This window comes from Corticium candelabrum, chromosome 19 (assembly GCF_963422355.1).
Source record: "Corticium candelabrum chromosome 19, ooCorCand1.1, whole genome shotgun sequence".
NCBI lineage: Eukaryota > Metazoa > Porifera > Homoscleromorpha > Homosclerophorida > Plakinidae > Corticium > Corticium candelabrum.
The window spans coordinates 591,142-603,918 of NC_085103.1; the positions used below are offsets into that span (position 1 = coordinate 591,142).

Sequence of the window (12,777 nt, forward strand, 5' to 3'; positions counted from 1 at the left end):
GCTAAATCCTCGGCTGCAACCTTAGGTATCCACCTTGACTCTGTGCCAGAGCCAATCAAGAGCGTGAGAAGGGGCTGGACACGTTGACTGGCACGTGGGATTGTCAACATTTGATAGCTGTTAGCACGCAAAGACATCATCACATCGACTAGCACGCTAATTAGCACCAGTGATAATAATGAGCGCATGCTCTGCATTCCAATTGTCCAACCGTCTATTCAATCACTGCTCCATATGAAACACTACTCTAACCTTTCTGGGGTTAGCTAATCAGCCCAATGAAAGCGTGAGAAGAGGCTGGACACATTGAGTAGCCCGTGGGAGTTTTGACATTCGATAGCCATTGGATATCCAGTGACAGGGATGCAGGATGCCGCACGTAGGCACACCTTGACTTGACATGTAGGATACCATGTGAGCAAAGGAGCAAGACAGCAAGGGTAAAAAACACGCTTAGTGGCTAATGCATCAAATGAGTGCAAAGCTTTGACACACTATGACATTACATTTCTACTAGTGCATACATTGTATTAGCACTTCGTCAAATTGCTTGGCACATTTGGTACAAGTGCTTATTGTCCTTGCTGCTTGCAGCAGCTTGTGTATGTACGCCTTCTATATGTTCCATTAAGCTGTCCCGCTACAGTACCCATGCACGACGAGAATGTGGGGAAGTTTGGCATTAGGCCTCAAGTGAGTGGTTTGTCTTGGTAGTTAGTATGTTTTTGTATATATCTCGACACTTTCTAAGTGCTGAGCTGGATTGCAACACTTGATCTATTTAGAAAAGATTTGTCTGCTATGGGGATAGACGCAGTTGCTAAAATGGTAGGTATCTCTCTGTGTATCTCTTTATAGGTATGTTTTTGGTTGGTGTGGATGTTTTTGGTATGTCTTCTGTTCGTATTTCTCTCTTTTGCTACACATGTCTTGTTAGATCTCTGTTGCTGTGTTCTCTTTTCATATTTACCTAAGTTTCTGGTTGGTATAGGTTTCTGTTGTATGCATATGCATCTGTTCATATCATGGCCGGCAGAGCACTCCATCCATGGGTGGGCCAGGTCTTGCGTGGCCAAGGCCAGCCTACAGTGAACATAACTATTAATTAATCTATTTAATCACTTGAACCAATATTTCCGGAAGTTTTCGGCAAAATTCCATTGAGGAAGTCCCTTTTCAAATTTGGGTAAGGCATGGCCCACCTGGCCCACCCTGCTCTGCTGTCTTTGCATATTAATCTGTTTGCATGTAGCTGGTTGATATGGCTTGCCCATTTTGCAGCACTATGATCTACTGATAGATATAGAGCACTATGCTTGTGGAGGTGCATGAGTGTAATAATCAGAATGTTTGAGAGTCCTTACATTGGTTGTTTGCAAAAGAACTGCAATTGGCTCGAAAACCTTTAACTTATCAGAGAAAGCTGTAATAGACATAGACAAAGGGCTTTCTGAATTTGGATGTGTAGGAGTTATGTTCGAGAGAGTTTCAGCAAATTTGGTTGGTTGTGTGGTATAATATAGTTTCTAGATTTATATCCTGGGAATACAAACAACTACAGTAGGTTTGTACCTAAGTCTGTACTGGCTGCACCAACAGTACAGTCTTTGTGTATGCATTCCATCGGGCTCCAGGTTGCTAGAGATTGCATTTGTAGGCTTTTCTTTTTGGTCATTGGTCTTACTTCTTTGAGGTGTGTTACGACAGTTTATTCTGTTTTTGTTTTTCTATGGGGCTTGTTTGATAGCAACTCGCATGGTGGTTTGATTGTTTTTGTGTGCGCGGAGTTGTATGGTACATAGCACAATTGATCGATGCATCTAATATGGTTCATGAGGTCCTTTGTATATGAACCTCAGCATTGCTATTGAATTTGTATAGACAACCTCGAATTTCAAATGCAAATTTTAGAGGGACTTGTATTTGGAGGGAGGATCTCGAGTTTGGCGCAATTCCTGTCCTTCGGCAGTGTTAGAGCTTGTGTCAATTCGCAATTGTCGTGCCCTGCCAACTCTTCATCGCCCGTTTCCAATTCTTCTTTGGCAGACCCCCATGCGATCTCCACCTTTTGCTCTTCTTGCAGTATCTCTAACATTTTCTCGTTGACTTTGTTGGGAGCAACACAATGCTGTATAGTAGTATCTTTCGACGTGTAGTGTGTAGCGAATTTGTGAAACAAAGATAGTGGACTGCACTCACTGCTTGTCGCAGTTGTAGAAAAATTGGACTAAGTCACTTGTTTACCGTTGGCGCTGTTGTAGTGGTACTTGGCGTTCCTAAGATCGAATAAACCTTTGCATATGTTGGACGGTGCTTAACGGAATATTGGTTGGACGCTAGAAGATGTTGGTTGCAGTCTAGAGTGGAGACTTGTATGGTAGTGCCGGTATACCCCATTACTCCGCGTGTATATGCCTTGGATTTGTCTCGATACAACAACCATGTTGTCGTGATTGGCTGATGCTAGTACCTTTTGTTACTCGGCTATTGGTTGCAAACATAAGAGTGGGGTCTCGCATGTCGATTTGGAGTGCTCGGAGAATACAGCTTGGCGAGCTTGGTCTACGTTGCCTGCTTTGGATTGTATTCCATACAGCGAAACCTCGAGTTGAAGTATCCCTCGAGCTTGTACATCAGAGTTCATGATCGGTTTTTCAAGTATTTGGACAGGGCATTCGCAATAGTACGCGACGTTCTTTCCAAGTATTTCTTTCGCTCCAGTACATTCAATTTGGCATATGACTTTGTTGTCAAACTTGCCTTGCCATGCATGATGTCCCAAATGGAGGGCTTCAAAGTAGACAGGACAAACAATGCTTGCCTATGTTGCATTCGTTCTGCAAGTTCTATTCGGAGTATTTCGAACATTCGTTCCACCTTCGATTGCATCTCAAATGTCTTTGTAGACATCGTGGTTTTGTAGTGGTTATGTCCAAACGCCTTGGGAAGTCTTGTGAGAAATCTTGGCATACAGCCTAATACTATCGTTTCACAGTCTTTCCAGGCATGTTTGCAGTTTTAGGAAAAGCTCTTCCAAGTCAATGCAGGCCAAGTTGATGCAGGCTACATCTGTAGTTTAGCTGCTGCACTGGCTTCTGCTTGGTTGTGTGTTTGGAGTTTCTGTTGTAGATTTGTAGTACGTCGCATCTTCTTGAATCTATTTTGTTGTATACATGTAGATGGTCCGCAGCTTACATTTGCAATAGTGGCCATGGTCTTTGTTGGTGTAAGGTACCATTGCTGCATATGCCGAGTAAACCGCTATCTCTACAGATCCTGCTGCAGATAAACCTTTTGCCCATGGGCTGGAACGGAGGAGTTGATGTTTGGCTAGGACGGAAGAGTTTATGTTTGGCTAGTAGACTCTAAGATACATATTGTCTGTAAAGGCGTCGGATACTGGCTGTATTGTCGTTCGAAGTTTGTCTGCATTGGCGGCGATCTTTTCTTAGGTACAGTGCACTTCCGAAATGTTGCTCGCCAGATTGTTGATGTCGCGGTATGCGCTCTCCAATGCTGTGGAGGCCTAGATCGGTTACTGTTGTGTACTGGTCCATCTTGGAATGGTCTCGATGTAGCAGAAATTTGTAGTGCTATACAGTCTACATATTTTGCATGTCTACAAGCAGTGTTCTGGCTCTCGTATTCATAGGGATACACAAATCCTACAACTTATATAATGTTAAAAATATACATTTAATCTACACTGTTTCGTGCAGGCTATGTTCTTAGGATTGGACTACCGGGTGGAATGCTCCTCTAGAGACTGCATTGTTGGATAGACTGGGGTCAACTATTTTATTATTTTCTTGTTCTTGCGCGTTAGCTCGGTGTTTCGCTAATATTGCTTCTGTCTCTTTGCTACGAGGCCAGCATTTTGTGCCTCTGCAAGATCTCGTTGTAGTTTGATGTTTCTTTCTCCAGCTCTGCTTGTTACCGTTCTAGTTTCAGAATATGGGAATTCGTCGCCAGTTGTGCTTCTTTGACATGTTCGGCCTTCTAATTTTGTAGATTCTCCTGTAGTTTGGGTTTTCGGTTTTCAGCTCTACGATATGGGTCTCCAGCTACTGTCCGGTCATGTGTATATATGGTTTTGCGTTTTGTGTCTATATAGGTCTTGCATTTGGACACCGGTGGCTGTCCAAGCTTGACCAATCGCTATTACATTGCTATAACACTGGCTTCTATCTCCTCGACTTTTGCTTTGCCCAGACGAAGAACATGTAATTGCTTTTCAAATCGGTACAGCAGGTCGGTATGGGATATGGGAGGGGCTTTAACTTTCAATCCTTGCCAATTGGGGAAGATTCTACCTCAACCTACGCTGTATGATCGATTTGCTTATCGAGTGCTTACATCTCTGGAAAGTAATTCTTTGGACGGTAGGTCTTTTGCACGCGGCTTTGCTCTGTAGCTGCGTATTTGTTCCACCTTTGCGTAATTGAATGTACGTGCCTATGGGGACAATTTATGTTTTGCACCATCTGGATGGTGTTCCTATCTTTTGGGAACACCTGATCCAGTGTTACTTTCTCTTGGGGACATCTTATCGCACTGTTCATACATCTACAGACACTCTCGACCAGTTTTCCTATACATCTCTAAAGTCACGTTAGCGCACTCAAAGAGTAGCGAACATGCATGGGTACGGTACTCCGGAGAAAAAATTGCCAACTTGCATGTATTGCAGATATTCAGACGACAGCATAAACTATAGCTAAAACTTTCATACTATACGATTTGTCACAGATATTATTTCACTCGACTATCATGATCGCAAAGACCACAGCTGTCGCTCTGACAGCGATTCACTATGTGCACACGTCTCGAGATGATTACCTAAAAGGTTTCGACAAAGTGATCAAGAAACAGCATGCATGTGGTCTAGTAACGGCGTTTACTATACTACTCTTGAATTGAGACTAAGACACTTGTGACAATTTCACTTGTCTGTGCATTATAGAATAACCATGCAGTTGTGAGGATATGACAGCGGCGTTCACCATGCAGGAAGCTGCTTATGAGCAGAATAGCTGTACTGCGAACGCTATGGGGACATACGTTGCAGACAGATTCGCGACCACTTGCTAGCTCGAAAATGGAATCATCATTTTCATTTCACCGTTCATAGTCATGAGAGAGATGAAGATATATCACCACTGCAGGCGGACTGCAAACTCAAACGATTTGGTGCATGGCTCTTGTTTGCATGCGCAGTGTTTTCATGAACCTGTAAAACCATGCATCATTGGCAGATTCTACATACTTGGCTTTAAGCTGCTTGCATATTCGCTGTCAAAGCGCAATCCGTTTACATGACACATTAAAATCATAGATTAATGCTATCAATAAATATTCTTCGACCGCTCACCGGCTGTTACTAATTGATTTCAATAACTGTTGAAAAAGGAGCAATTGGTTTCAAACCGGTATTTTCACATATAGGCATAGTCTGAAAGTGAGTAACACAAATCGAATGAACGCTGTTCAAACGACTATATAACCAGATTTTCAACAAGCAGGCGCTGCGACGGCATCAGAAATGAATCGATTTAATATAAACTTGTCAGTAACATTTTAATAAAGAAACAATATAGTGCTAAACCCTCGGCTGTTAGCTTACTAGCGTAGTATGTGTACAAGGATGCAAATACGTCATAAGATACAAGACCATGTGGACGTCACTAGACACCACAAGCCAAGATATGTCTAATATTAACCCTAGGCGTAGCAAAGGTTATAGTAGTCTCACCAGAAGTAGCGACCGACGCGACGACTGATTCGACGGAAACGACCATGTAAACAACTTTGGAATGTGTAGCGTGCGTTCACTGTTATCGCTCGTGTACGCGTGTAATCTCGACATAGGATTATTGGAGGTTGTCCGCCAGTCTAGGCGGACTCACACACGACGTTCCAATTTTGATTACTGATCATCAAAGTCATAGCGAACAGAGAGTAAATGAACCTGCGGCAAAGCCCCGTACTGAAGTGATTTACCGTTAGATGATAAGATCTAGACTGCCTGTCCTTTCTTAGACATTTGTATAAACCAGCGTTATTACGCATGGGTGATGTGAACAGATTTACCGTTTGATGATAAGAGTGTCTGACCATCTGTATAAACAACTGTTGTTTCTAAAAGTGACGTTCACGTGGTGTTAATTTGTGCATGCTTCAAGTTGGTGCATAAAGAACCTCGCTAATCCGAATGGCACCCTGCCTTGCATACCCAGATCCTATTAAGCCGCCTAAATCGGGTTGCCACAAGCGGTATGTGCGTCTCTTACTACTCTAAATCCTGACTGGTACTGGAAAGGAGTCACATCGTCGCCTAGGGTTTAGCACTGTAGTGGTCCCTTTCATCTAAACAGTTTTGTTGTTGTTGACATAGCAACACCAGAGTATACGCATGTTTCTAATCATTTGTGCGTCATTGCAACGCAGACAATTGGCGGCATTCGCTCTTGTGATAATGAGCGCATGCGCGGTAGCGTGGCGAGTTTGTTGAATCGGTTGTTGGTCACGTAACGGTCGGTGTTGTACCCTACACGATGCAGAAAACGTGTAGGTTGGATTCGGTGGAAATGCAATCAGAATTTGGAGAGAAACGAAAGCGATAGAAGAGTAAGTTTCGTCGGCAAGAGATATTCGATTGCTCGAAGCTTTGCGAAGGACGACGATGCATACGGTCTACACAGGACTGGTGTGGGCGTGCGTTTGAATGAACTGGGATGTGCAGCGTTTGCGTCATCGAGAAATTTTACGCGGGGGTCGACCCCTCGAGAGGGAACCCGGTGCATAAATTTTTTAAATTCTTTTACGCAAACCTTCGCGTGTGCGTGCCGAGTGTGCGTGCCAACTTCAGTTGCGAACGGACAAAAGACGTGGCCGACAAACGCGAACACACACACACACACACACACACACACACACACACACACACACACACACACACACACACAGACAATTTGAGCTTTATATATTAGATATATATATAATAACCGACGATCTGTTTAGTGTGTTTTCATTGCGTTTTCATTGCGTTTTCATTGTCCACTGAGTAGCGAAGATAAGAATGTCGAAATTGGAATTAATTAATGTATGAACTAATGGTTAGAAAATGGACAGAACAATAAAACTTACGGGAAACTTTGGAGTAAACCGATGACGTACTCATGTCACTATTACATCAACTGTATACGTGTACGGTTCAAGGTGCTTAAACGATACACTTTCGTTGAATAGCATTTCATGAACAGAAAGAGCTGGTATGAATTCCCACAAGCCAAATTCAAATTAATAAAAAGTTTCTCCAATGGAAAATGTATCTAATGATTTTCGTCATCGGCGTTCTTTACTGAGAAAATTGCAGCTGCTGATTTATGAATTTGATTAACGATAGGAAAAGTGATATCTCTTTGAACGACAACTGTGGCCGCTTTCGTGTAGTTTTAAAATAATATATCAAATGCAGATTCAATAATGATGAAATTGCTAAGACATTACAGTTTTTCTTTGACATATTGACTAATGGATATCGAGAGAATAGTTGTTTCAATTTTCTACGTATTGTTACCACATGCAAATATCAACGAGCATTGATTATCTAGCTAAAAAATTGGGACTACTTCATCCAATTTCTTTTGTAGAGACGGCATTGTACACATGTGCCCAAAGCGTAGATGTGATATGTAAAGAAGTACATAAAACAGATTGAGTAGAAAGGACGTATCTTTGAAGATGCAACGGTGGGGAAAATTTAGGTCACCTGTCTACGTCATCTTGACTTTGAAAGGTTGAGCAACAACGACTCCAGCATGCATGGATCGTGTTTATCTAACGATAATACTTTCTATTTCGATCATGTGATTATTTGATAGTACCAGATTGCTCAACATTCTCCAGCCAACAAACGATACAGTTGTGAATCGTAGATAATAAGGTGGGCTGGCCAAAACGCGTGTATATAAGTCGATGCATCGAGAGCACTCTATATCATTCATCATCATTATCATCATGCTTCAATTGGCCGTCGTCTTGATCAATCTCCTTCTATTTGTCAGCTGCAGCAATGATCTTCGTGGGTTACAGAACACGTGGCATCCGAGCTTTGGCGCTAAAAGTAGTAGCAATCTTAGTAACTGTATATTAATTGACTGTAAGTAATGACGAATCGTTTTAGTTTACTCTCTAACCGATGGATGGGAGTATGCTTCGGCGACAGGAGCAAGGTTTGGAGGGGTTGCAAAATCTGAACGAGACGTATCATGGGACATTACGCGTCTGAAGGAAGTGAAGTGTAACATCGTAGCGGCGGGTAGATTGACGGGAATCGATCCAGCTATTCTGGCCGCCATTGCTAGTCGAGAGTCTGGAGCAGGTTTACGACTTAATTCTAGGGGATACGGCAATTCATTTTCGACAAAGTATGGATACATGCAGTTGGATACAAGGCGTTACTATGTTGACACATCAGAAGGGCCTAATGGTCTGGCATACTTTGATCAAGCTGCAGAAGAGTTGAGGTCTGCAATAATATACGTCGAAACCAAGCGCCCCTACTGGGAAAAACCAATGCAAATCAAGGGAGGAATAGCTGCTTACGACGTCGGCATCAACAACTATAGTGTGTCGGCGGCAAGTACCATTGACATTGGAACAACTAATCACGACTATTCTAATGATGTCTTAGCTCGAGCAAAGTACCTCAGAAGCAAGGGAATATTTTAGCTAAAACTTTTTGCTCGTAGCACCGACGGTATTACAATTAGAGTGTGCAAAGAAGGCAAACAAGCAATTTTTTCTTATTAAGATATAGAAATCAGTTGCATTTGCATGAGTAGAGGTGTGTGTACTGTGGAACAGCATTATTATTAATGAGCTCTGAAATTCAAAGACTCTGTATTTCAGTTTTTCTAACGCTCCTTGTATTGCTGCTGTTGGTGACAACGGAACGTTTCACTGGATATAGATTTAATCATGAACGGTTTCTGTAGTAACTCTGATTCTTGCACTATACAAACCCGCGCTCCACGTTGTCGCTACCTACTGCGCAGACTCCGCCACACCTCACGTGCTCCACTACATCCCTTCCTTGCTAACATTAGAAGTCCCTCTACTGAACAACGTCCTTACTTGACTTACTAAAAATCTACAGTCTATCGGTGGTTTAGAGATCCGTGTTGATCTCCGTAAGACCGGCGACACTGGCGGTGTCACTGTGCTTTCGGTTTCCTCCCTGAGTGATTGCTCATCCCTACTTGGCGGGGTCTCCTTAGGCAATGCTCTTCCACTTGCTATCTCCGTTCCGTCATCTCATTCTTTATGGCTTGACTGAACGAAAGCTGGTAATGCGGTAGCATCCTGCAGCTGACCTTCTTTCCTGCTAATCTAGAGCGAGTCTGGTCTTGATGCCGCCTGACTACTGTTCCATTTGGAAACAGGTCCAGTCTTCTCCAGTATTGCACCCAGCAGCCATCTTGGACCTCTGCTAAAATTACGTATATAGACGTGCTGTCCTTCTTCAAATATCCTATCCTTGTACATCTTGTAATGGTCGTGTTTCTGTTGTTGTTGTTGTTTTTTGTTGTTTCTGTATGGTTTTCTGAAACAAATTGGGATGTAAGAGATCGAACCGACTGCGCGGTCTCCTCCCCATCAAGAGAAATGCGAGAGTTTCTCCTGTTGTCGCATGTGGTGTCAGTACCTTGCCCTCGAGTGAGCCATACTCATTTTCCATTTTCTCCATTGCTTCTTTTAATGTCTGAACTGCTCGTTCCGCCAAGTCGTTCGAGGAGGGGTGGTACAGAGCGGATGTCGCGTCTGTGATCCCGTTTCTCTTCATAAGCTTTGCAAATTCTTCGCTCATGAATACCAACCCGTTTTTTCGGCGACCATCAAGCTAGGTAAACCATTTGTCGCAAACATGCTTTGCAATATTTTGACGGTAGCATGCGCTGTTGCTGCATTCATTGGATGAACTTCCAACCATTTGGAAAACGCATCAACCAGGATGAGAAACCATCTGCCCCTAAAGGGGCCAGCGAGTCCATATGTAACCGAGCCCATGGCCATTCTGGGTTTACCCAGGGGTGCAACGGCGCTTCCGGTGGTGCCTTTCTGTGAGCATGGGACATGTCACACAATTTAGCGACCCGCTCCAACGTCTGGTCTAAGTTGAGACACCATAGGTAGCTTCTGGCTAAGCTTCTTATTAGGGAGCTCCCTCGATGTGCTATGTGTAGTTCTTTTTAAAACTTGTTTTCTTGCCTGGGGTGGCACCACTACTCGAGTTCCCCATAACATGCAGCCTTCTAACACGCTCAACTCGTTGCGTCGATTACAGTACGTCCGCAACGCTGGATCATCCAGCTCCTGCGGCCAGCCACTAAGAACATGGTTCAACACTTTCGATAGAATGGGATCTTTTTCCGTCCAACGGCGAATCTGTAAGGTCGTGACCGGCTCAGCTGCTGTGACTTCCAGTATGTGCACAGACAATACCGCATCACACGGGTCATACGTAGAAGCTGCGCATGTTCCTGTTGGTAAACGACTCAAGGCATCCGTGTTCGCATTGGTTACTCCCTTACGGTAGACAAGGGTGTAGCGATACCAGGCCAACATCAAGGCCCAACGTTGCATTCATCCTGATGCCATGACCGGTACACCCTTCTTTTTACCCAATAGCGTGACCAGTGGTTTGTAGTCCATGTAGATCAGAAACTCCCTCGCGCAGAGGTACGGTAAAACTTTCAAATTCCAAAAGCAATGGCTAGCGCCTCCTTGTCTATTTGCGCGTAGCCGACCTCGGCTGGTGCCAAATTTTGCGACGCAAAAGCAATAGGTTTTCAAACCCGTCCAAAAATCGGTGAGATAAGACTGCACCGACCCCATAAGGGGATGCGTCACGCGCCAGCGACAGCTCCAATTTGGAGTCAAAATGAATCAGGATGTTGTCCGAGTGCGCGGCTGATACTCCAAACGGTAGTCTGTCATTCCTAAGTAACCCCACCTGCATATTGATCACGACTTATTCCTTGGATTGGTTATCTAAGGCTACCCGCTGGTACGCCTGACTCAGCTCCAATTTCGTGAATTTTTGTCTCCTGACAAGCTGGAAAATATGTTCTCTATTCGTGGCAATGGGTACATATCACGCTTAACGGATTGATCAACAGTCTGGAGTCACCGCAAATTCGAACTGTACCATTCTGTTTCATTACCGGTACAATGGGTGCTGCCCATTCCGAGGATGTTACCGGCTCTATCGTACATGCACCCTCTTCTCGTAGCTTCTCTCTTCAGCTCCGCCTCCACCATCGCCTTGTATGCGTGACCTCACCAAGTGAGCTCCCTTGCAACAAATCATTTTAGTTTAACGTTTTCTACTACCTCTCCTTGCGTTCGGTGAACCACGTCATCCGATTTCTGCCACGATGCAGTCAGGCTAGGTCCCCAGATTTCCTCGGAATTCCTTTCTGCTGTTTCCATAGCGCGCTATCTTCTTCATGTCAAGTCGAACTTGAAATTCTTTTGTAGCAGACGATTCTGGATACGAGGGAGAGTAACACCACACACCAACCTGTCTCGTAGCATATCGGAGAGGGTCTCTCCAAGCTCGCAATCCTGTGACAGTCGTCTCAAGTCTGCTGCGAACGCTTGAATCGACTCACCGTCTCGCCTGTTCATGCTGTAAAATCGGAACTGCCTCAGAGTACTCGACTTTTTTCGGTGGAAATGGTCTTTCACCTTGTCGACTATCGCTCGACTGCGTTTGGCTTTTCTGTCTCCAACAGACTCCTGATCAACTTGTATGTTTTTGCCCCACATATGCTCAGCAGCACTGCTCTCTGCTGGGTCGCCTCCTCAATCTTGTTTGCCGCGAAGTAGAACGCCAACCTTTCGACGTAATGTTCCCACTCGTCATTGTCGTCGTCATGGCTCTGCTCTGCACACGTGAATACGCCTCGTCGCCAATGTAGTAACTCTGATTCTTGCACTATACAAACCAGCCCTTCACGTTGTCGTTAACTACTGCGCAGACTCCGCCACGCCCTACGTGCTCTACAGTTCTAGTAGTGTAGCAGAGCAAGTGGCTACATTGTGGATTTACAATGTACAGCAAAGTATAGGTCGGTGACATAAAGAAAGTACGATAATTGTGAATTACGCGCTATTTCGACGCGTGAAACGTTAACGAACTACACTATTTTTAGGCAAATTCACGAGTAGTAACATCAAGGTCTCTCTATGTCAATTCAAACTTCTGTTTGTAGTCTCATCATGTTCACGTTATGGTGACCTTATTCTTGTTATCGTCACATAATGCTGGTGTGATTTCAAATCAAATTTGATCATCGTTACAGTAAATTTGATTAGCGTCACATTATTTCTTAATCGATCAATTCAAACGTTCACAACCTTCAAATTTACATAACACCAAAGCTAATTTTTTAGTGATTTCAACTTACTAACCGTCACATGAATTTTGGACTATAGCGAAACAATTGTGGTGTGTCGATTAACATGAAGAAAACGTCAAATAAAATTTCGCGAAAAGCCAGCATTCTGCCCAAGTTTCTAACAAGTATACAATGGATGGACAAGTACAATGAATATACAAGTACAATGGATGTACAAGTACAATGAATGTACAAAAGCATGTGAAAATGTAGCGGCAAATATTCCGAAAGATACACGAGACTGCAGCTAACTGCAAAGTAAGTACAGTTTTCGTCAGTACAGTACGTACTGTCAGATCCCAGGATCCAT

General features: G+C 43.7%; 1 protein-coding gene across 1 annotated transcript; it reads left to right on the forward strand.

Moving 5' to 3' along the window:
- Window positions 1–7,265: 7,265 nt before the first annotated feature.
- On the forward strand, window positions 7,266–8,892 carry LOC134194995 (lysozyme g-like). The gene is made up of 2 exons (XM_062663983.1): window positions 7,266–8,125; window positions 8,186–8,892. Exons 1-2 carry the CDS (start codon window positions 7,978–7,980, stop codon window positions 8,731–8,733), a joined length of 696 nt encoding a protein of 231 aa, XP_062519967.1. The 5' UTR covers window positions 7,266–7,977; the 3' UTR covers window positions 8,734–8,892.
- The last annotated feature ends 3,885 nt before the right edge of the window (window positions 8,893–12,777 follow it).